The sequence below is a fragment of the Euprymna scolopes genome, chromosome 26 (assembly GCF_053919585.1).
Source record: "Euprymna scolopes isolate OS-2025 chromosome 26, ASM5391958v1, whole genome shotgun sequence".
In the NCBI taxonomy this organism is placed as follows: Eukaryota; Metazoa; Mollusca; class Cephalopoda; order Sepiida; family Sepiolidae; genus Euprymna; species Euprymna scolopes.
Genome location: NC_136507.1, coordinates 96,653,987 through 96,681,073, shown reverse-complemented (window position 1 = coordinate 96,681,073; position 27,087 = coordinate 96,653,987). Strand labels below are relative to the sequence as shown.

Below are 27,087 nucleotides of genomic sequence, written 5' to 3'. Positions count from 1 at the left end.
TATATATATATATCATATATATATATGTATGTATATTATATATATATTTATATATATACAGAGAGAGAGAGAGAGAGAGAGAGAGAGGATAACGAGAGAAAAAGTGAAGAGAGAAAGATAGGAGAGAGAGAGAAAGAGAGAGAGAGAAAGAGAGAAAGAGAGAGTGTGTGTGTGTGTGAGAGAGAGTAAGTGAGAGAGAGAAATATAAACAAAGATGAATATGTGTTAATGGTCATGAGCGGAGATAGATGAAAGAGAGCGAGGGCGAGAGAGATTAACAGAGATAGATACACATCGGTGGGGATTTGCAAACAGAAAGATATATATATATATATATATATATATATATATATATATATATATATATATATATATATAGATAGATAGATAGATACTACGAGCAAATTGTAACATATGTAACTGTAAATAGCAAATTCAGTTGAGTTAATTTGAGTAGATTGTCGAATTGATGCAGCAGTTCGACATTTTCCCCGACGTGAATCTGTAAAAACATAAAATAGACATGATGAGCAAACGATAACAACAACTGAAATATTCAAAACAATAGATACAATAGAGGGCGTAAGAGGAAGAGAAAGAGAAAGAGAGAACGAGAGAGAGAGGGAAAGAGGAAAGGGGAGAAAGGAGGGAGAGAGAGAGTGTGAAAGACTATGAAAGTAGTACAGAAGAAAGGAAAGAGAGAAAAAAATCAATATGTTTCTGCTCAGATCAATAGAAAACAACGGGAGAGCAGCAGTGGAGGTGGCATCCGCATGCGTGTTGAGGAGCACATGACGCCGACTACCGCACATCGCCGTCGTTTAGTAACGTAGGTTTTAGCAAGCGTCGCGCACGTTGCTTAGCTAAAAAAAAAAAACACGCACCACCACTTACTGTCGGTAGGTTAAGCCGCCCGCCTTCCAATGCGGAACAAGGCATTCATCGCCTTTTAATAGCAAGGTGTCTTTTTTTTTTTTCGGACGATCTTTACCTGGCGATGTGTGGTAACCAGCAGTGCCGGCGTCCGCACCAGATCTCTCCTTTATTGACTGGATGACCATTACATGGACTGCAAGGATATACACTGGCCGGTTTTTGCGCAAATATTCGGAAACACAGCGACGTTGAACAACATGACGGAAAAAGTAACGAAATTTACATGGATTGACTTGCCTAAGGATAAATTGTTGATTCACTTATCAACAGCAGTCCGCGTTCTTGGGTAAGTGCTTGTTTCGTTTTACTGATCCGCACTCTATCTATCTATCTATCTATCTATCTATCTATATATATATATATATATATATATATATATATATGAAAATATTATATATATGTCTAAACAAATTATGGGCGAATTTCTAAAATAAATAAACAAAAAAATTGAACTTCGAGGCGAAGCCAATATTAACCGAATCTATCGTTTGAAAAACAACAACAACAACAACATATATATATATATATATATATATATATATATATATATATATATATATATGAAGTGCTTCACAAGCACCTGTTTCACTGTATCACGCCGCAATCTGGCTACGCATATTTCAAGTTGAGATTCGAAACTCGATCGCTTCTACAGTCGTGAGGAATACTTGCTCATCATGAAAACAACAAAGGTTCAGATGTGTTTGTACTTGTTTATATAATCGGTTGCTGAGAGAAATCAGTCCAAATTACGAAGAGGCATGTTTTACGCTAAGTAAAAAATAGAAAACGGTTATTGATATAAGGAATCAACCTATGAGTGTGGATCGAATATTGTAATTAGTGACCAAGAGATCCACAAGACACACACACACACACACACACACACACACACACACACACACACACACACACACACACACACACACACACACACTTGACTTTATTCGAGTTAAGTCTGTGATTGTTTGCAAAACTTTTACTTCCGTTCTGCTTCACGTTGAATCCACTAAAAAAATTCCCTTTCTGATTAATGTTTACCAGTTTTAGAATAAGCAAACTTACTTGGCTGTTTTTCGGAATGACATATTTTTTTTAAAAACTAGCTGGTAAGCATTAAGCAAAAGAGACTTTTCCAGTGCATTCAACGTGAAGCAGAACGGTCCTCACAAAACGGAAATCCATTGTAAACAATCACCTGAACTTGAAAGGCTATATATATATATATATATATATATATATATATATATATATATATATATATATATATATATATATTTCGTGAAACTATATCATGTGCTCAAACTGTGATAAACATTTATGAAGAACGGAAATATAGAAGCAACGAAAGGTGATGACTAGCAGTCTATAGCATTACGTGCGTTAAACATGAAGTAGAATCAAAGCAACTTCAAACTTAGATCTAAGTACCCTATGCAAGCAGAATTAAATGCTTTATATATATATATATATATATATATATATATATATAGATATATATATATATATATATATATATATATATATATAGAGAGAGAGAGAGAGAGAGAGAGAGTAAATGAATGACAAAAGTCTATATTTCAAACTATATTCCAAAGTTCATGATGTTGACCACCTTACAATTTATTCCTTTAATTCAATTGACATTTAAAATTCTTGACAGCATCTGTTTCGTAGCACAAAATCAATCACTTAATTATTATATCAATTAGTGAATCTATTTTGCCCTTAACTCATCAGATTTTTTTTCTAAATTCAAAATGGCATAATGGAAACATATTATGTATTTACAGCTTCTCTTCCAATTTTTGGATTTTAATCATGTCAAAACGCACTTTCTTTTCCTTTTGATGAATTGATTGTTGCTATTTCTTCTGGTGAGTTAAGGGCAAAATAGATTCACTGATTGATATAATAATTAAGTGATTGATTTTGTGCTACAAACAGATACTGTCAAAAATTGTAAATGTCAACTGAATTAAAGGAATAAATTATAAGATGGTCAATATTATGAACTTTGGAATGTATACTTTTGTCATTCTTTCACTAAATTGCTTTGGAATTACATGGAACTTCTTAAATAAGGATATATATTATAAGGAAATAAAGTATATTTCAACAGAAATATATATATATATATATATATATATATATATATATATATATATATATATATATATATATATATATATATCGGGTTAGAATCTGTCGACTGGTGTTAATCGTGACACCCTACACTGAAGATTCCCGAAAAGATAAAACACTAGTGTCTGTAGGTATTTAATTATTATAATATATATATATATATATATATATATATATATATATATATATATATATATATATATATATATATGTATATATATTCGAGGCTAGAAATATTCAATAGATTAGAATCACTGAATTCCAACAAGGGTCGTTGATAGTGCTCAATCAAAGAGAGTAAATTTATATATTTTTTATTTTCTTTATGTAAATATAGTGATATCTTGCTACGATGTGCAGACGCTTTGATTATTATTGATCTCGTCAGGCAAGGAAAAATTTTGAAAATTATAAAAAGTTGAAAAACTTTTTATAATTTTAGAGGAGGGAAATTGTTTTTCATGTCTAACGTATAGCATGGTTTAAAGGCCTTAGTTTTAAAAAAGTCCTTCAACTTTTTAAAACTTTCAACATTTTGTCTTGTCCGAATAAAATCAATAATGATCGAAACGGTCTGCACATCGTAGCAAGATATGACTATATTTACATAAATGAGATGGAATATATATATATATATATATATATATATATATAATGGCTCATATATATATATATATATATATATATATATATATATATATATATATATATATATATATATACACACACATTTAAGAGCGTATAGAGAAGCAACAGTGGTACGCATGTACGTTATATATATATATATATATATATATATATATATATATATATATATATATATATATATATATATATGAAAATGTATAAAAAAACAATACGAAAAATATAAAAGTTTATAACTTTTCTTTATTCGTTATCTATTGTCAACGTACAAGGATACAAACTATTATTATGAAAAACTTAAAAGAACTTTTTTTACACGTGCATATTTTCGATTGATCCGTCGGTCCTCATCACTGTACTGTGCCTGTATTTATATTCATATCGATATTTGTATAAACGTATATATGTGTTACTGTCGTGTTTTGCATTTTGCTTTTCTTTTATTTTTCTATTATAAAAATAATAAATTGGGGAGTAAGATTGCCTCATGGGTAACTCTACCGTTCTCGCTAACATTGGTATGGTTTTGTATTTCAAATTGATCAAATAAAGAGGATTTATCATTATTATTATTATTATTATTATTATTATTATTATTATTATTATTATTATTATTATTATTATTATTTACTCACTAAGAATTCTCACACAGGTCGTCACCAGAGACTGCTCAAACTGGTGATTTTCCCTGTAGTCTGGGTGACAACAACTCTCCCCAGTTTTCTAGTACTCTCCTCCTATTTAGATAATCTTTGCAAATTTATTTGCATTATTGCACTCGTCGCTTACCATTGGCTTTTTACTGGCAATAATTATTGGTTATTACTGGAATTTTGGTAGCAATAATCCTTTCCAAGGTCCAAGCCATCTTTGCACTTATCGAGTTGAGGTATAGTTAGCGCCTCCTCTTCTCGGCCTTTCTATCCTCCTCGACTCTAAATTAACTTAATGTTATGCAGTTTCAGATTCCTTGGTTCCATGTAGTGCTCCTCTCTCTCTCTCTTTGCTTCTGTTGCAATTTCTACATGCCTGTTTAGTGTTTGTAACTCATCCGTATTAGTTTACGTATTCAAGAGTTTTCCTTAATATGCTAGCCGTTTTCATTATTGCTGTTGTATCTTCTCAGTAATTCCAATTCCAAACTTAATTCCAATTTCTCACATTCTCTCGTTTTTCAAAGTTTTTCGGTATTGTTCCTAGTGCTTTAATTATTATTGGCGTTATCTTCACTTTCTTCATGTTCCATATCCCATATCTCTGGCAATTTTCGTGTATTTGCTTAGCTTCTTCATTTCCGTGATATTCGCTCTGTGGTTTGCTGGAGCGAAGAAATCTACGATCTCGCAGGACTTCCCTTCTTATTAACTATTATGGCATCCTTGCTAGGTTGCGTACATCTGTCTGTCTGTCAATCCCCCATAAGATACGTTAGCTTTCTACTAAATAGTTTAGTTTTTATTTTGTTTTAGGTCGTCCATATACATTAGAGATTTCATTCTTTCGTCTGTATTAGTAAACTTGTATTCGGCTTGACATTTCCTTAGTATATTTATGTATTAAAAGGCACCATGGCTATAATAAACGTTAGTGCTGATAGGGAGTCTCCTTGGAAAATACCATTTTGTTTTTTTTATTTTTTGTTTTATTTCAGTTATGTATTGTCCTTCATCTGTCAGTTCAAGTCTTCTTGTTCTCATTGCTTTTTCAATCAAATTGATAATCTTGTTTGGTATTTTGTACAAAATCAATCATTCCATGCTCGAAGGATCCTATCGTACGCTTTTCTTGCGTTATTATTATTATTATTATTATTATTATTATTATTATTGGCTCACAAGGAGCTTTCATACAGGTCATAAAGGATCTCTTCTGTAAAACAACCTGTGGTGTTCCCCGGGAGCTGAGTGACAACAAGTCACCCCAGATCTCCAGTACTCTTCACCTCTTTCGATAACATTTGCAAATGAATTTTCATTATCGCAACAGCCGCTTACCATTGATTTGTAGCTAGCAGCGGCCATTGGTCTCCACTGAAATAAAAATGAAATGGCAATAAGGCTCCCTAAGGTGCCAGTTCTCTTCGCACTTGTTTAGCGGAGGTCTGGTCAACGCTCTCTCCTCGGTCTTTCCATCCTCCTTGACCCTTCTCGGCTATTTGGCTATTCTTTGAGGGGGGCGGTGATTGGGTAATGGGAGGAGATGTGGGAGGAGATAGTGAACATATAGATATCCAGCTTGTAACGCTTCATGTTTATCTCTGCAGCATTTCGTCTGGCCCGTGCATTCAAGGGGTTTCCTTAATATTTCAGCTCTTTTCATTATTGTTATTCCAATTTCTCCCATTCTTTTTTCAAAGTTTTAGGAATTGTTCCTAGTGCTCTTACTATTATAGATAATTTATTATTATTATTATTATTATTATTATTATTATTATTATTATTATTATTATTTGTATATTATTAGAGCATAGACATAAAATTAAACTTTTTCAAATTTACACTTACATCTTAAAAATATAACTACTAATAGGCAATGCTAATTTTATTCATTGCTTTGTATATATATGCATATACCTACACACACACACACACACACGCACCCACACACATACACGCATATATATAATTTATCATACAAATACTGATGGCTACATATTTGCATGCATGTTTCTGTAATCATCTGTTATTGGAGAGACTACGTCTTCAGACCAAGAATTTCCCTCAAAATTTTCTTTTTCGAGGGAAATTCCTAGCCTGAAGACGTAGTCTCCCCATTACGGGTGATTACAGAAACATGTATGCGCATATGTAGCCATCAATGTTTGTATAATAAATTATATATAACTGCTCTGTTAACTCATTGATCAATTTTTGGTAAACACATGTTGTTTCAGTGGGTGTACTGTAAGCTACACTGCCATAATATATATATTTATATATATATATATATATATTCGTGGTTCAATTTTAAATTCTGAGAAAACAACATATAGAGGCATATATTCGATTTAAGAATTTATTGCTTGACAAAGGAATATATAGAAGAGGTTATATTAATTTCCTTAATCCATGGATTTTCAACAATGGTTCATATCATCAGAGGAAATGAAATGCAGTTAGAAAAATGTTCAGCTGCGAATATATATATATATATATATATATATATATATATATATATATACAATCACACACATATATATATAGTGATTAGGTTCCTTAAAAATTGATATATATATATATATATATATATATATATATATATATATATATATATATATATACTAGAGAAAACATTACTCATTGATCTTGTATAAGATTGTTTGAATCAGAAAACTATATCTCCTCTATTGCCTATACAGTTTGAAAGATCTTTTGGGGGTTAAGACTATGTTGAGTGCACAGGCACCTCATTTATTTACCATTAGCACAAAGAGACCAGACTATGAATCAGATGGCAAAGGATGCCTCCCTCCCATCGATATGGGAAGGTTCTCTTCCTTGCCCTCCCCCCTTCCTGGTTCAGGAGAACTCTGGCTCTAGATAAACCCCCTCTGCAAATATGAAGAAGACGATGCTCTACTTTCTACTGCCAAACTGGTGTAGTTTGAAAAATCTTAAGAATAAAATAATAATACAAAGATTGCTTAAAAAATGTGTGTGAAACTGTTGCATGATCACATTCTTCAAGTAAACACCAAGCAAATGTATATTGATTTATCTTTCTAAAAATATAAATAAATATTTAATGAATTAAGATCAATAGAAAATTTTATTAAAATAAAGAAGAAGAATGGAGGATTCAATGAGAGAAAACAAAACAGAAATTAAAACTACTCCCGATCAACGTCGGATAGATACAGTTAGTAGTTAAGAAGGTATGAACTTAATAAGAATGAGACGAGGAAGCTGAAGACATAAACTGTTTAACTCATCAATATTAGACAGCCATTTTTTTTTTAACATTTTTGATTAAGTGAGTTTAAAGAAATGTACAACATGAATGCATTCAAATGAATAAAAGTAAAGCGAAAGTGAAAGTATACTGTACTCAAAGTGAAAATGAAAGTGAAACTATTTTCAATTGATGAAAGGATCTGTGACTTGAATGCGTTAGCGTTTTCAAACGAGCAAGTATGCGCAGTGTCGAAATAATCTTACACACGTGGTACCTGCTTAACACATGTCTTGTTTAATTTACACAGATAATACATATGTTTGGCGGTTGCGTCCACAAATAATCAATTATTTAAAAGAATCTAATTAATTCAAGAGTTAAACATTTATATTACTAACGGACTGTGCCAGGTTGCTATCGCTTCGCAATTTAATTTATTACTTGGCATGAAACTAGTCGATGAGATCAGCCAAAATCAATGCTACACCAAACTTAATGTTTCCTAATCTCAGTACTGCGAAGCACACCGAACACATAAACTAACAAACTTATTTCTGATAGACTACTGGATATAAGGGGAACTTTTAGAATTAAATAAATTATTTATTTAAAAAACAATACTCTAACGTTCTACATACATATTTATAGATAAAAGTATTGAATCATGAAGTAACTCATTAATCTATGACTCTCTCTACACACACACACACACACACGCACACGCACACGCACACGCACGCACACACACAGATATATATATATATATATATATATATATATATATATATATATACTAGTAGATGTACCCGGAGCTGCCCAGGTACTGGATTAAACAGTTACATCTGAATACATAATCAGTTGAATCTCGGGCATCGAGTTTTTACATAGTAAGGAAATTACATGGTAATCTCCCTTGTGTTTATTTCGATCTAAGTTTTTTGTAATACCAAATTTTTATTCCATAGCAGTTATTTTCCCCAGGCCAAATACAATAAGTAATTGTTCCCCTGTATGAATACCCTATATATTAAATTTCAAGTCTATAGATTAGAAAAAAGTAAAAAGAAAAAAACGGAAAGAAAATGAGACATGTGCATGCGAGTATTATGTTTTTTTTTAACAGTTTACTTCTTCTAAGTAAAAAAAAAAATACTCAAGCTGAGATCGAAACCAAAAACTAAAGACAGTGAGTCAAGTACGATAACCTTAGACCAGTTTGCTACAATTATTTGTAAGTGTTTTCAAACTACTTATTTTTAACATAAGGAAGCTGTTATGTGAACGATTCGCACATGCACAGTCGTGAAACAGTTGACAAACAGATAAATATCTGATGCTCCTACGTACCAATTTTTCAAATTTGACTCCTAAGCAGCCTTTCTTTCCGGATGAAAACCGATTAAAAAGGTTTCCATATGTCTGAATACCATATATACCAAATTTCAAGTCTATAGGTAAAAAATTCGTTGAATATATAGGTTGAGAAGTGTCTTCACGCACACATTTTCACTTATGTATACACATATAGAAAGAAAGTTATGAAAATATATCCGGCAATTAAGCTACACAGATTTTCCGCGTTTAATCTTTTAAGCACTCATCAGGCTAATGCATGGCATTGATGTTCGCTAACCTATCAGATCTTTTTTTTATTTTCGCTCCTGTTTTCACCAGCCAATGGTTCAACTTTTATCAGACAAAAGTTTAGTTGGCCTGTATTTAAACTCTATCGTTGTTTATTTTTGATAAAAGTGTGGGCCATACTTCTTTGTACATAGAAAGGTGACCTTATTTAACCTGGGTGTACTTAGATGTGTTTTTATATTTTTATATTTTTGATTATAATGTCGGAAAAAAAGAAAAACAAAAGAAAATAAATAGAAGACTCAACATCATGCGCTTGTTCTAGGAGCCATCTTGGTTCATCTGGAACACACGATATTAAGTCTTCTATGAATTTTTTTTCCCAATTTTCCGACATTATATTGTCATGCATTTTTCCTTCCTAAGCAAATATTTTCTATTTTTTTCTGAGGAGTATATCCACGATAAGAATCGGTATTGACATAATAATAACGAAATGATCTGTAAAAAAATGTATTGAAATTTTAAGATGCTGGAGATGCTGTGAAAAATAATGATTTTGGAATGTAGCTATACTGTTATTCTTTTATACATGTTTTGTTGTCATATTTACATTTAGCTTCTAAGATAAAAGGATTGGTATGCACAATAATATATAATTTACTATATTTTCGGATTCTTTAAAGTTTACTATTGCGAATGAATCAATTAAATTTAAATTCATACATGTACTGCTTTGTCGTGCTATTTTCCAGTCGACTGTTGGCAAACCTTCATGTTTTTGAGCTACCAGTAATGTTTCACTAGTGCTGTTTTATGTGGATCTTGGCTTGACCATTACTCCTGATCTTAAATGGAACACGTACATCAAATCTGTTGCCAAGGCCGCTGGAAAAATGGTGGGATCTTTCTATCGATCCGGTAGATATCTCACTGCTGATGCTATTCTCTATCTATATAAGAGCCAGGTACGTCCAAGGATGGAATACTGTTGCCACATCTGGACAGGAGCTGCTAGAAAGGACTTGTCCTGCCTTGATAGAGTTCAAAATAGACTTCGTAGCCCCGTAGGAGATGTCCTTTTCTCTTCCCTGCAACCTCTATCTCACAGAAGAGATGTTGCGAGTTTGTCTCTGATGTATCGTTATTTTCATGGAAAGGGTTCGACTGAGCTTCAATCTATGGTCACCCTCGCCAAACTTTCACAAGAAACACTCGTCTAGCTGCAAACACTATCAATAATTCCCCCCACTCTTTATCTGTGCCTAAACCTAAACGTAGATTCCATGAACAAAGCTTCATTCTTAGAACTGCACGCCTGTGGAATTGTCTTCCGTTTTCCTGCTTTCCGGCTGACTACAATATGGTTGTCTTCAAGTCTAACGTAAATAAGTTCTTGATGAGCTGTTCCATATAAGTTATCAAATTTACCAAATTTCCATTACTAATGATTACTATATTGTCCAATTTCTACTGTACACTCTTTAACCCTTATCCTTGAGTGGCCTCTTGGCCTTGATAATATGGTGATGCCCATGTAATATATATATATATATATATATATATATAGTGAGTGAACGATTCCGATATGTTTTCCAATTCCGATACAATTGCCGATTCCGTACTTCATTCCCGATTCCGATACTATTACCGATTCCGATTCTTTATAAATCTCTCAATACGTAACTATAAAATAGTTATTTTGTCTTGATTACCGTAAAAATACATCTTAAACGTGCATATAGTTTCCCAACCGTAAAAACACGTGGGTTTCGGGGTGAAATCTATAAAATTTCGTATTACTACCAGCAGTTGAAGATTTTTTTTTAAAACAACATCACATAAAAAGAAGATAATTATAGTAATCGGTTTTAGCATCGGAAAATTGGCACAACATTTTTCGATTCCGATACCGATTCCGATACTCCCAAATGTTCCGATTTCCCAATTCTCGATTCCGATTAATCGTACCAACACTATATATATATATATATATATATATATATATATATATATATATATATATATATATATATATATATATATATATATATATATATATAGAGAGAGAGAGAGAGAGAGAGAGAGAGAGACAAATATTATTGAATAGCACGGAGTTATTCTGTTTTACAATTTTCCTTTTTATCTTCTCCAATCTCCGAATAGTCCTTTTTCTGTTCTTCTCGAAATTGTATAATTTGGATCCATAATCGTGAGCGCTTTCGACAGAAGTGCTTCTATCATCCTCAGGCTTATTGTAGAAATAAATGTAGAAATTGTTTTCTATACCACAACATCTGAAGTGACATGGCTGCCATCATTCGGAATTTTGAAGAATTATGGTAGAAAATAAAAAAGTATTGCAGAGTGGATGAAATGTAAATAGGCTAAGAATATTCGAGTCGTTGTACATTAAAGCAAAGAAGCCCCAGATAAATAATATTAATTATGAGTGCAGCCGAAACGTTTTGAAATGTTTGGGATAAATTTTGAATATATATATGTGTGTGTGTGTGTATATGTATATTTTATATATATATATATATATATATATATATATATATATATATATATATATATATATATATATATAATAAAAAGTCCGACCGCCTAACTTGTAACAATCTATCACGTGACTATGAAAAAATGTACATATATGTAATTTAAAAAAAGGAAAAAAAAAACAATTTCTACATTTATTTCTACAATATGCCTGAGGATGATAGAAGCACTTCTGTCGAAAACGCTCGTGATTATGGATCCAAATTATACAATTTCGAGAAAGAACACAAAAAGGACTATTTGGAGATTGGAAAAGATAAAAAAGAAAATTGTAAAACAGAATAACTCCATGCTATTCAATAATATTTGTCTAAATGAGAAGACGCTGCCTAAATATACACCATATATATATATACACAATATATATATATATATATATATATATATATATATATATATTTCAGCCCCTTTACGAATTTTTAAGCTTACACGCGCAGATCATGATGTCATAAGCATTAGATCACTATCACAGTCTTGGCATTTAAAAATAAATGTTTAAATTTCAATTGTATTCTCCTGGTTAACGGTGGATGTGTGGATTTGTTCCTTGCCAATTGAGTCAGAGATGGTTAAGTTGCTGGGTTCAAGTCTACCGACTGGCGATAATCGCGACGCCCTGCACTTTTTCTTTTTTTTTTTTTTCATATTTTATAATATTCAATTTTTTGGGAAGGATACACACGTTTAGACACTTTGAAAAGCGGGTGCTGTATGACTGTTTGGTGGTCTGCGACCGATCTCATCCATTACAGTTTTTTTTTTTAATGAAGGCGTAACTATTATGGCAGAGAAGTACTGTCAAAAAATGGATGAACTGCATCAGAAACTTCGACAACACCCATTTATCTGCTTTACGACAATGTCCGACCGCACATTGCAAAACCGATCCTGCAGAAGTTGAACGAATTAGGTTACAAAACTCTGTTCCATCTTCCATACTCTCCATACCTCTCCCCTACCCATTACAAGTTTTTCAAGCATCTCAACAACTGCCTATAACAGGCATGACAGGAAAACAAATGAACACATATCTAAAGAAATGGCAAAAACACTAGAGGATGACCTCCAATCTGTAGTGGAATGGGGACATAAATGGATGGTCACATTCAATGCTGCCAAGACTAAACTGGTTTCCTTCAATAATTACAAGACTCTTTCTCTGCCACCAATAGCAATGGTCAGTGACTCCCTGTCTGAGAGTACATCTTTCAAACTGCTTGGCCTAACGTTCACAGGACACATGAGTTGGAACAATTATATTGAAGACATTGCCAGGACCGCTGCGAAAAAGGTAGGCTCTCTCTACCGTGCTAGAAAACTACTGACACCTGAAAGTATCCTGTACCTCTATAAAGCCACCATTCGCCCATGTATGGAGTATTGTTGTCACATTTGGGCTGGTGCATCTGCTGCTAGTCTCTCCCTGATAGTAGCCCCCTACACCAAAGTGGCAATGTGCCTTGTTTTGGGTGAAAATGTAAAAAAAAAAAAAAAAAAATGCTTAAAAAATCTAAGTGATATCAAAAATACCTTCGGCAACTTCATCGCCACCAGAACGCAAGATTTTTCACGTTACTGGCATAGACACACTTAGTTTGCATTGGCAAAAGTGCGTTGATTCTGATGGTGCTTATTTCAATCAATATATTTTTTTGAGCGGAGATATGTTCATCTGGCTTTAAAGTTAAAAACTGCAATAACTTTCTTGTCAATCTGATTGTAACAAAATTTTAAAGCGTTTGGCTTAGTAAACAACGTTGCATTTTTACAGGCATGATACGTAATCACGTTTACACGTAACATGAATCAAATCGAAATACTAAATGAACTATTCGAAAAATTGAAAAAAAAAGTGTCATCAGTTTTAGTTTGTTTATTTCGTATTCATATACGGTTAACAGTTTTTCGAAATTTAGGTAAAGGGCAAAAATATTTAATTTTTAATTTTTACGTGCTCAGTTATTGCACTGGTGTCAGATAGGTGCATAGTAATACGTCTTTATACAGTTGTAGTAGTCAAACTTATGTACATATTTTTTCTAATTGTCGAAAACACAATCTCGCAAAGAGCATTTATATTCATATCTACCTTATCTAATACGAAGGTTAAATAGGGGAGAATTATTTGTTCGGTATTTTAAACATTTAACAGTAAATAATAATCTTTTATTTGGATTTATGGAAAGTAGATATTTTTGATTAAAGTTTTTTTTTAAATGTGTTCATCTTAACTAAACAGTAAAACAGATTCCAACATGAACTTAAAATGCAAAGAAAAAAAAAGCTTTATAGCTTGTAGAAAAGCTCGTTATTAATTCGAAATAATTGTTTTCAGTTCGAAATAAGTCAACCACAAGATCTTCCTAGAACTTAGAACTCAACCATCTATTTTATGCATACAACAACTTCTATAAAAACGGAATCGAAATATTATATTAAAACATACTAAACTTAAACAAATAATGATAATTAAAATCCGTGTCCTTCAAGTCCTTAAAAATCGATATAACAAAAAAAACCCTCTGCTCTATTAAAAAAAACAAAACAATTAAAACTAGTCGCTTAATAATTACGAAAGCATCCCGACATTATTATAAAAAAACGAAAAAAGACAAGCCGATTAAACTACCATACACGTCATACTAAATTAATCCGATTACTATTTAAATTAGAAATATCCTTGATGACCATAACGCAAAATAAACAAAATCCTTAAACAACAAATTAATCGTTGCAATCTGCATTGACTGCAACAACACAAAACTACATCGTAATAATCGACGATTTCAAATTAGACTAAAAACATAGAATGATGGTTGTCCATTGCTCACGATAATGACCATGGTCATGCAGTTGTTTTGTGGGTCCGAATGCTAACATATCTATCGCATGTGGGGCACCTGTGAGATGATTCTGTAGAAAAAGTGCTGACTGTTCTGTCTTTTCCTATACTCAGTTGCCTCTCGCGTTCTTCAAAGATTCAGCAATCGTGGCCCTTTGTGACTTTCAGCACACGGGGGGGGGCATTTTCTCTTCGCTGCAACCTCTTCCCACAGAAGAGATGTAGCGAGCCTGCCCCTGCTTTATCGTTATTTTCATTGCAGGTGCTTATCTGAACTTCAATCTGTGGTCCCCCTCGCCAGACCTCACTAAAAACACTCGTCTAGCCAAAACCACTATTAACAATTTCCCACACTCTTTATCTGTGCCTACACCTAAACGTAGATTCCATGAACAGGGCTTCTTTCTTAGAACTGCTAGCCTGTAGAACTCTATTCCGTTTGCCTGCTTTCCAGCTGACTCCAATCTGATTGTCTTCAAGTCCAACGTGAACAAGTTCTTGTTGAACTGTCCCCCTAAGTAATCCAAGTTATAAAATTCCCACTAATGTTACTATGCTAAAATCACAATAACTAATGTATACCCATTAACCCTTATCCTCGAGTGGCCTCTAGGCATTGATAAGTGATGACCCTCATGTAACCCCCCTCCCCCCAAAAAACCAACATGTTTTCAGTTACGTTTTCTCACACGTCGAAGTAAAAACCTAACTGCTTGAGGGACATCTTAAAGCTATTCTTGAACCGTTTCCACTGTCCTTCTTTGATTCCTTTTTCTTTGGATAGCTGATCGTAAATGAGCTGTTTTGGGAATAATATAAGCCCAACATTCCCTTTCGTCTCATTATTTCACAAGTAATCATGCTAATCTATCCAATTACAAAAGCCATTAATAAACAGTTTGCTCCATACACCCCAACATCAATGCAGTATTAAATCAACATATGAACTTATTCAAGCCGTAACAACGGTGAACCTTATCATCACTAACAATTCTTTATATTCAGCCAGGATTTTAGATAAGACAAACCTTATATATAAATTTCAATGTCCCTTCGGAGACTGTGTTTCTGATAATGAAAAAAATTATATATAGTAAGTTTAACCATTACAACTTCATAATACCAACGAAATAGCTTATTAACTAAAAATCAAACATAAATGGCCTTCCTTTTAATGTTTTTGCAACTATATTAGAATGCGAAATAACGAACTAAAACTACAAATATTAAAAATTTACAGATGAAATTTTATAAAAGTCATTATAACTTTAAAAAGTCAGTCGTAATTAAAAAAAAAATCATCCATAAAAAAAGTCAGCCATTTGTAAAAAAATCAGCTCTACTACGTAATCAATTAATCTGAATTGATTTTTTTCAAGAAAAGTTTTTAAATAAAACTGTAGTGTTGTTTTCTTAAAAGCGAGAATTTTATCGTTCCACCCTGTAGCACAGAATTATATTTTCTGGATTTTGCATTTGCGACTTGTTAGGAGACAAGTCACAAAAACTGTGTCTAGAAAACATCCGACCCCCCCCCAAAAAAAACAAACAAACAAAAAACAAAAAAACAAAAACAAAAAACAAAACAATATAGTAATGTCACATTATTAAAGCATTTATGTATGTAGGTTAATTAGAAACATAATTTTCAGATTACTGTATGGACGCTATAACACACACACACACACACACACACACACACACACACACACACACACACACACACACACACACATATATATATGCTCTGTTGTTAAATGTCAACAATTATTGAAACTGTTTCGCTGTATTACAGCTCTTCAGAGTGGCTTGATCAGTACCCATCTCAAGTCCGGGTTCGGACGAGCAACCATGGTGTCGGTAGCTAGTAGCTCTAACCACTATTTCAGGATGCCAAGCGCCGCTAGTAATATATACAAGGTCTATTTACAAAGAGCTTTACATACTGTTTCGTTGTATTACAACTTTTTAGTCTCGCTAGACCATTGAGAAAGGTAGGCATCATATATCATGCTTAAAGTAATCTTTATTTGTGGATGTTAGTTCGCAAGCCTTGACGGCGTTAGTTTTGCAAGGAGGGCCTCATGAATTGATGTTTGTCACCTGAATGCAGGTCCTGCTATTCTCGAATGGTCACCTTCTTTTAGTACTGGTGGAATCAACGTTGTTTAACTTCAATAACCAAACGGCAACTGATCTATCAACGTGATTATGTCTTGATACGAGTTGAATTAGCGTTGAAAAAGTATAGATCTCCCCCCCCCTTCCCTATAAAAACAGACTTTTACCCACATGTGTATGTGCAATAGATGGCAAATTTCGAAGGAATGGGAGAAAGGATGAGAGGAAATAGCTTTAAAATTGTTCTGATCTGACAACAGGAGCATTGTTAAGGAGGATTAGAAAAGATTAAAAGGTCGAATTACTAAGCCTAATCCGGTAATCCTACTAATCCAAATTAATGCTGCGATGAGACAAACCAACGAATATTTCATCAATGAGATACTTATTCCCATTTGTGCAATAAACTATATATATATATATATATATATATATATATATATATATATATATATATATATATATATATATTAGCAGGGCGTCCCGACGTTGCTCGGGATTTAAAGAGGATTAACAAATGTTTCACACTTCTAATACTTTTATTGTCATCGAAATCAATTCAATTGATTGCCTGCTCTAGTCAGGAACTCACCGTTGTGCACTAGGAGGAAACTTCACATGCCTCCCCGCAGTGACTTAGTCCACAATTCATTGTAGTCTACATTGCACTGCAGAGAACCTAATGTTCATTTTATGAAATGATTTTTAATTTTATATAATGACTTCAATTAAGTTTAAAATGCAAACGTCAAGTACAATGATCCAATTACACTCTAAACAGAAGCATTCATTTTGAACGCGCCTCTCTCTTATCAAAAAATCCTACTGTTGATTTTATAGGCCGAGCCATTCTGCTTGTGTTGTTATGAAACTTCTTGAAGTAAATTATGTTGGTAGGCTGCATAAAACTGTTAACTTTGACCAAAATTGGATTGTTTCTTCTTTTATCAGATTTCTTCGATTATCGATTTTTGATACTTATCAGAGGTATTGCGATATAAAACCCATCTAAAAACACTCTCAGGTACACAAGGGACATGTGTGTAAAATTCCAATCGCTTTGGAATCCATAGGAAACGAACTCGCACACACAGAGACAAAGTGCCTTATATATATATATATATATATATATATATATATATATATATATATATATATATATATATAGTAAATTAATGACAAAAGTCTATATTCCAAAGTGCATGATGTTGACAATGTCATAATTTATTCCTTTAATTCAGTTGATATTTACAATTCTTGACAGTATCTGCTTCGTAACACAAAATCAATCACTTAATTATTTTATCAATTAGTGAATCTATTTTGCCCTTAACTTATCAGAAGAAATAGCAACAATCAATCCGTCAAACGGAAATAAAGTGCGTTTGACATGATTAAAATCCGAAAATTGGAAGAGAAGCTGCAAATACCGTTAATATGTTTCCATTACGCCATTTTGAATCATATAACTCAATCAATAATCACTATACTGCTTTGTAATTACATTGAGCTTCATAAATAAGGATTGGTATATATTATAAGGAAATAAAGTATATTTACTCAGATATATATATATATATATATATATATATATATATATATATTATTTTATTTGTTATTGTTTTTTGCGATACCTTTTGAATGAATTCAAGTCTTTATACGAAAGTGCATTTTTACCTAAATGCGAGTTGGGAATAATTTTCCCATCGATCAAGTTGGTACCCCGAAATGAGGAACAGTATATATATTGTTTTTTTTTTTTAATAAAACACACACACACACACACACACACACACACACACACACATATATATATATATATATATATATATATATATATATATACTAGCAGGAGTACCCGTCGTTTACTAGGTTCAAAACAGCCTACAGAAAATGGACTGTCATTGATGGAAGTATGATAGGTTATGAAAAGGAGGGGGCTATAAAGAGATAGGTTTTGATACTCAAAAATTTTACCCTAAGCAAAATATGATGAAAGTAAAGATAATTTCTACGAAAATATATTTTTTATATCAACTTTGTTTCCATTCGTAGCCAAGAGTGACCAACAAAATGATGTTTCCTTACAGAGAGAAAATGTTATATATATAATAATAATATAAATATACAAGAAATAATTATTACCATAGTCAATAAAAGTTACTTTTATGGTAGAAAAGTTCATTGTTTTGTATTTTTAAGTAGTTTGTAAAAAAAACTTTTTTTTTAATTCACGAACCGGTTTAAAAAAAATCAAAATGGCAGCGACTTTGAAATGAAGAGTCCCGTTTTCAGTTTGAAGGAGGGGCATCTGAGCATTCTGTGTTCACAATTTAAGAGAGTTCCGTCAACGTAAGGAATATTTATAAACATATTTTAATGTTTTCCGTTATTTTGTGCTTGAGGAATATTCGATTATGGCATGTGTAGTAAATTTCGTTTTAATTTCAGTTCGCTAAAATCATTTCAAGTAAAGAGCATTAAAAACTATTTCAAAACAAAAAAAACATGAACTGAACTTTTATTGACTATGGTAACATTTATTTCTTGTATATTTATTTTTTCGGGTAGTCATTTCTTGGCTTTTCTGCTAAACACTCTTACTAAATAATATCGACGAAATATCGAAAAACAAAGAAACAAAAACACTTTTGAAAAATAATGAAGCCTTACTTACTTTAGTAAAATAATCCGAAACAGCAAACTGGGATATTAAAAAAGCAAACACGTAATTACTTTAGTTTTTTAAGGCAAAGAATCGATATAAATATGAATAAGAAGAAAATGGCGCCCTTTTCAAGCAGAACAGCTTCGTTTCAGTTTTACAGTATTGAACGGTGTAGTATTGCGCCGTCGGATTCAGGGTTGTACTATTGTAATGTAAAGAACACGCAGAAAGGGTTGTAATCAACTGAATTCCTTCTAGTACACTGACAAAAAAGCCTTAACAGATATATAAATAAAAATAAAAAGACACGTAATCACGTGAGTAGGATTTTTCCCTTCATTTGACACGATAACAAGTAACGTTCTTATTTTTAATTATTTATATATTTATCTATTTTCGAAAGAGTGCCACGTGCAAGTGGAGAAGAAAAAAAAACAGAGTTATGCTAAATTTGTATCGAGAATTGTCTAAAGTTCCGGCCTTTTTTTTTTGCATTCACTTTAATAAGAACGTGAATTTATTAGGTGAATTTATTCGAAATAATATGATTCAACTCAAAAAAATAAATAAAAGCTAACGTGAATTAAGATTAAAGTTAAGGTGTTATTGTGGACCCTCATCCCTTTAAAAAACTTTATTAAACTTTGTGACATATTTATATTCTATGGAGGTCAGGCGCGAACGAACACCCAATAATTTTATTATACCATATTTCTTCAAACTCAAACATAATTATCAAAGTATACTTACGCAAATAGATATGAAAATCTTTATTAAAGTTTGTGCCATATTTCCATGGAGTACAGGCGCGAACGCATACCCCATTATTATACCATCCCTATTTAAGTTAAAACATACTTATCAAAGTATTATTATGTACATCTATATCAAAAACTATTGTAAACGTTTTTTGTTTAGTTTTTATTTCCATACTTTGGGGACAAGGCGCGAACGCAGACCCCACAATTTTTATGAACAACCGTTCTACCAGATCAAACATACCCATTCCTGGTCCTCGATACATCTTCTAATCTTTGTAATTAGTTTTTTTTTAAATAGTCAACCATATAGGAGCCTATTCCTAGACACACACTAACACACACACGTGCACACACATCTAGACACACACTCACACACATACACGCACACACACACATACACAGACGTTCAGCTTTATATATATACATATATATGTATATATATATATGTATATATATGAGTTTAATGATTAAAGTTAAATTCTGTAAATCAAAATATATACACATATTTTTAAGTTAAGAATTTATTGTTTGAAACAAGGAATATACAGAGAAAAAAATGTTTATTTCCTTAATCCATGGATTTTTAATACTGACTCACATCATCGGAGGAAATGAAATGCAATTAATCAAAATGTTCAGCTATGAATAAACAAGTATTTTGCTTTTCGGCACATATATTCAAAATCTCTAATGTGTTGCATGGCTCATATATATATATATATATATATATATATATATATATATATATATATATATATATATATATATATATATATACAGAGAGAGAGAGAGAGAGAGAGAGAGAGAGAGAGAGAGAGAGAGAGAGAGAGATTAGCACCCGTCTCAGGAATCTAATCTACAAGAAGCTAGTTGATAGCCGGCAGTTCTATTCTTTGATCCATGGAATCGGCGCCCGCAAATGATATCTGCAAATGTTTTTATGTAAACGTTTCACCTCTAATTTTTAAGTGAGCCATTTGTGTGTTTATTAAAAACAAAAATGTGCGCATTACGCTAAGCAAACAACATGCGAAAAACATTGATGAAATTGCTCTGCCAAAGAAGAGAGCGGCTTATATATAGTCACCCACAGACAGAATGTTTCTCTTTATTACAACACATCAGTGCAGCTAGACTAACACCTATCCCGAGCCAGGAATCGAACCCACAAGAATCTAGATAGTCGACAATTCTACTCTCTGCCCCGTGGTATCGGCGCCCACAAATCATATGCTTATTTATTCAAACATCTGACCGCTAATTTAAGTGCTCTATCTGTTTGTTTATTTACAAAAAGCGTCGCAGTATAGAGGCGTGTGTACAAAATACTAGTTCAACCAAAAACATTTTTTACAAGCAATTGTTTCTGCCTAGTTTGTAAATATATCCGTTTTTGTTTGACAAAATAAAAAAATATATACACAATAATGTTATCTGATAAATTTGTATGCCATAAATGTGTATATTTACAAAATGTGCAGAAACAATTGCTTTTATGTAAAACATTTTGAATTAATTAAAATTGAATCATATATGATTAAGAGCACATCACTGCTGAGCTACTATATAAGGTTTGTGCATATATATATATATATATATATATATATATATATATATATATATATATATATATATGTATGTATGTATGTATGCTTGGACTCTTCCCAGTTGAGTTCGACGTATGAGCTCCGCCACAACAACTAAGTTGTTCGGAATTCAGACGGGTGATTTGTTTATAGTGGTGAAGGCTTTGTGTAGAACCATCATTCTTTTAGTATTACTGCTAACCTTTTTCAGCGCAATGGCTGCCACAAGACAGAACATACAGTAGACCGTATTTTTTTACATCAGATTTATATATATATATATGTGTGTGTGTGTGTGTGTGTGTGTGTGTGTGTGTGTTTGTGTGTGAGTGTATTTACTAGGATGGTTATCAGGCGCCTCTCAGGGTCCTTATTGCTGTAAACTACATGAATTATCGTTGGGTGACCATTTGAGACTTCTGGCTGCTTTACGTGATCTCCGTTTATCTCTGCATTGTTTTGTATAGAACTAAACATTTGTATTATTTTGAATCTTTGGACTACTGTTCTTATCTTGATTGTCATTTTCACAACGTATCGCTCGATGTAAATTCCGACCGTCTTCAGGTGTATCTTGTCTGGTTCGGGAATGTTCCTGCCACACTTGGGAATTTCGATGGAATTCTGAACAAAACCATTTATATACTTCATGGGGATTGCATGCTTTCGTTGCGTCAGCCATGACTGGATAGAGGTCCTAAGTAATCCAAATCACATCCTTACATCATTTGTAGACATTTATGCTGACGACACTACCATTTATGGTAGCACATCTAAGATAGTAAACGACCAAGTTCTCTCCAATTCTCTCTCCTCTGATCTTGAGCACGTAGTACAATGGGGAAAGGAGTGGCTGGTTACTTTTAATGCATCTAAAATCAAGCTTCTCTCTTTACATCATCAACATTCTAATCCACATCTGGCATCAATTGAAATGAATGGCTCTCGTCTTCAGGAGGCCTCAAGTTTTGACAAGCTTCTGGGATTGACCATTACTCCTGATCTTAAATGGAACACGTACATCAAATCTGTTGCCAAGGCCGCTGGAAAAATGGTGGGATCTTTCTATAGATCCGGTAAATATCTCACTGCTGATTCTATTCTCTATCTATATAAGAGCCAGGTACGTCCAAGGATTGAATACTGTTGCCACATCTGGGCAGGAGCTGCTAGAAAGGACTTGTCCTGCCTTGATAGAGTTCAAAATAGACTTCGTAGCCTCGTAGGAGATGTCCTTTTCTCCTCCTTGCAACCTCTATCTAACAGAAGAGATGTTGCGAGTTTGTCTCTGATGTATCGTTATTTTCATGGAAAGTGTTCGACTGAGCTTCAATCTATGGTCCCCCCTCGCCAAACTTTCACAAGAAACACTCGTCTAGCTGTAAACACTATCAATAATTCCCCCCACTCTTTATCTGTGCCTAAACCTAAACATAGATTCCATGAACAAAGCTTCTTTCTTAGAACTGCACGCCTGTGGAATTGTCTTCCGTTTTCCTGCTTTCCGGCTGACTACAATATGGTTGTGTTCAAGTCTAACGTAAATAAGTTCTTGATGAGCCGTTCCATATAAGTTATCAAATTTACCAAATTTTCATTACTAATGATTACTATATTGTCCAATTTCTACTGTACACTCTTTAACCCTTATCCTTGAGTGGCCTCTTGGCCTTGATAATGTGGTGATGCCTATGTAAAAAAAAATCAAGTCATGGCTGAGAGAACTAAAGTATGCTACCCCTGTGAAACGATGCTGTGACGCAAATCTTTATTTTAAGAAGAAATGATTTGCTGAGATTTTCTTATTTCCTTTTGCCGGTGTAACATAAAATATTCACCTATAAAAATTCTTCTTTTTTATATATAAGAGAGAAAAGACTATTTTTGCCATCGGCTTCTTTCGATTTTCGATACTTATCGGATAAATTTTTATACAAAACATATTTAAGAAACTGCCAGACATGCAAATTACCTTCGTGTGAAATTTGCAAAAGAATGACCCAGTTGTTTCCGCACTTATGGGGAACACACTCTCTCTCTCACACACACTCTCTCTCTCTCTGTCACACACACAAACACACACACACACAAAGTGAGTTTTATATAAAAGTGTAAATGTAGATATAGGAGCTAATCTTTACAGAAATCTCTGAAAATCATCTATATAAAAAGCAATCGCTAAAGAAAAGAAAACAAGCCCATCTATAGATAACAACATATATATATATATATATATATATATATATATATATATATATATATATATCATATTTCTCTTAGTCTGTCTGTTTGTCTGCACATCCCACTGTTTCACGAGAACTACTTGGACAATGTTGCTGGAATTTTATATGAAGCTTTGTTATAATAAGGTACAGCAAACTAAGTACTATGGTATCTATTCTGTGCACAGTTAGCAACTAGTAGGGATTTGTATTTAATGTAAAAATGAGAACCAATTTTACCATATTCAGCCATGAATTTGGTATAAAACACTCATTATAAGTCAACAGACTATAACTTTTGCTGGTTTTAACGTGCTAAAATTTTGTTATGCATTTTTCTTTTTAAGCAAAGAATTTCTATTTTTCTGAGGAGTATATGCTCAAAAAGAGTCAGTATTGGCCTAATACTTGTTTCTGCATAACAAAATGGATCTCTAAAAAATGTACCGAAATTTTAACATGCCGGAAAATTTGTTTTACATGAAAAATAAATATTTGAATCTTGGAATATAATTATACTGTTATTTACCTTTTCCTTTGACGTTAATACCTGAGCTTTAAATACATGTTTACTGCAAGGCTAAAAAGTAAAACATGAACCAATAGCTATTACGTTACGCATGCATATTTGTAATGCCGTCGTTCAACCGTCATCTAGAAAATTCCACTTTTTAAAAATTTTCACACTTTTACACGGATTTTCCCGGCTAAAACTCAAATATAAAGTTTCGCATGGGTTCTGATACCCTACGTTACATGTCTGTAGATCAAAAACCGAGAGAGGAGCTTGATAGGCTAATTTTTTTAAAAACAAATTTATATACGCCTGCATGAATATATATAAAAAGAGTATTGTGTTTACGCAAATATTACACAAGTATAAATCATATAGAATATCTGCATGAATATAATTACACGTAATAGTTAACTAAAGATGATCAACCCATAAAAAATACAAAAAAAATCTAATAGGAAATTAATTAAAACGAATGTTTAAAATAATATGCAAATTAGCTAGATCTTTTGCAGATGAATGCAAGTCCACGACCCATATATAACAAAGTTGTATTTTCTTTTTTAAATGAATAATAAAAAAAAAGGTTTCTTGGCCTTCGAGCCAAGATCTTTTTTCTGTTATCAATGTGTAGTATCTGTTCCTGCAGATACTGCAACCAAAAACCATATATGTGGAGGCAACCACACATATCAGACCATTGCTTTTGAGCAATCAGTTTTGGTCAATGTAGGGGAAACTCTTCATACCAATTGTCACTATACAGTTCCCTCGCGGGAGAACTGATCACCCTCCCCTCACTCTCCACATTAAAAAAGGGGTTTTAATATGAATATCAATGCATAACAAACCCTATATATATGTATATATATATATATATATATATATATATATATATATATATATATATATGCCCAAAGTATTTTCTTGGGACGATATATCTTCAAGTGGTCTACTCTCTCTGTGCTGACCGTGATACCTGGCGACATACTGTCAACCAGACTGTCGCCTTCTTTGAGATCTCCCGCACAGAGAATCTGCGCGAGAAGCGCTGCAGGAGGAAGATTCGGGAAGCCTCAGCAGCCACACCTGACGTGACATTTTACTGCAGCCGCTGTGGTCCAACCTGCTTGTCCCGTATTGGGCTCGTCAGTCACAAGTGTGCCTGCAGTCGACGTGGACAACCCCCTTCATAGACTCTTCGTTTGCGAAGTACTGCCAAGATAGATATCTTCAAGTGAAGATAGCCTTGCTCAAAATGGCCAGTCAGCGAATAACAGGAAAGAACGTCTACATCTTCTTCGTGGCTGTCTAGAAAATCTCTGGATGCTCCACAGAATCGATAAAGGTTCCTAATAAAGTCTTTAAAATGCATTAAGTCTATTTGGTCATTGTGTGAACAAAACTCTCTAATCTCAGCTCTCCGACAAAAAAAGACATGTCAATATTTATGACGGCTACAGTTGTCAATACAGAAAAGCAAATAGAAACACGTGTAAATAAGTATCCGACAATTGCATGCGGCGATTCATATATAATCGGAATCAGGATCGGGAATCGGAAAAATCGGAATCAGGATCGGGAATCGGAAAAATCGGAATCAGGATTGGGAATCGAAAAAATCGGAATCAGGATCGGGAATCGGAAAAATCGGAATCAGGATCGGGAATCGGAAAAATCGGAATCAGGATCGGGAATCGGAAAAATCGGAATCAGGATTGGGAATCGAAAAAATCGGAATCAGGATCGGGAATCGGAAAAATCGGAATCAGGATCGGGAATCGGAAAAATCGGAATCAGGATTGGGAATCGAAAAAATCGGAATCAGGATCGGGAATCGGAAAAATCGGAATCAGGATTGGGAATCGGAAAAATCGGAATCAGGATCGGGAATCGGAAAAATCGGAATCAGGATCGGGAATCGGAAAAATCGGAATCAGGATTGGGAATCGAAAAAATCGGAATCAGGATCGGGAATCGGAAAAATCGGAATCAGGATTGGGAATCGGAAAAATCGGAATCAGGATTGGGAATCGGAAAAATCGGAATCAGGATTGGGAATCGGAAAAATCGGAATCAGGATCGGGAATCGGAAAAATCTGAATCAGGATTGGGAATCGAAAAAATCGGAATCAGGATCGGGAATCGGAAAAATCGGAATCAGGATTGGGAATCGGAAAAATCGGAATTAGGATCGGGAATCGGAAAAATCTGAATCAGGATTGGGAATCGAAAAAATCGGAATCAGGATCGGGAATCGGAAAAATCGGAATCAGGATCGGGAATCGGAAAAATCGGAATCAGGATTAGGAATCGAAAAAATCGGAATTAGGATCGGGAATCGGAAAAATCGGAATCAGGATTGGGAATCGAAAAAATCGGAATCAGGATTGGGAATCGGAAAAATCGGAATCAGGATTAGGAATCGAAAAAATCGGAATCAGGATCGGGAATCGGAAAAATCGGAATCAGGATTGGGAATCGAAAAAATCGGAATCAGGATCGGGAATCGGAAAAATCGGAATCAGGATCGGGAATCGGAAAAATCGGAATCAGGATTGGGAATCGGAAAAATCGGAATCAGGATTGGGAATCGAAAAAATCGGA

At 33.3% G+C, this 27,087-nt stretch overlaps 1 protein-coding gene across 2 annotated transcripts in view; it reads left to right on the top strand.

Moving 5' to 3' along the window:
• The first annotated feature begins 711 nt into the window (after window positions 1-711).
• The window catches only part of LOC145248290 (uncharacterized), a 261,627-nt gene continuing 235,251 nt past the window's right edge, over window positions 712-27,087 (top strand). Inside the window, exon 1 of one of the 2 annotated variants that reach the window (XM_080110167.1) lies at window positions 712-1,222. In XM_080110167.1, the coding sequence (XP_079966293.1) occupies window positions 1,065-1,222 (158 nt within the window). In that variant the 5' untranslated portion in view covers window positions 712-1,064. The remainder of the gene's footprint in view (window positions 1,223-27,087) is intronic. The other variant, XM_080110166.1, reaches the window with a different exon arrangement.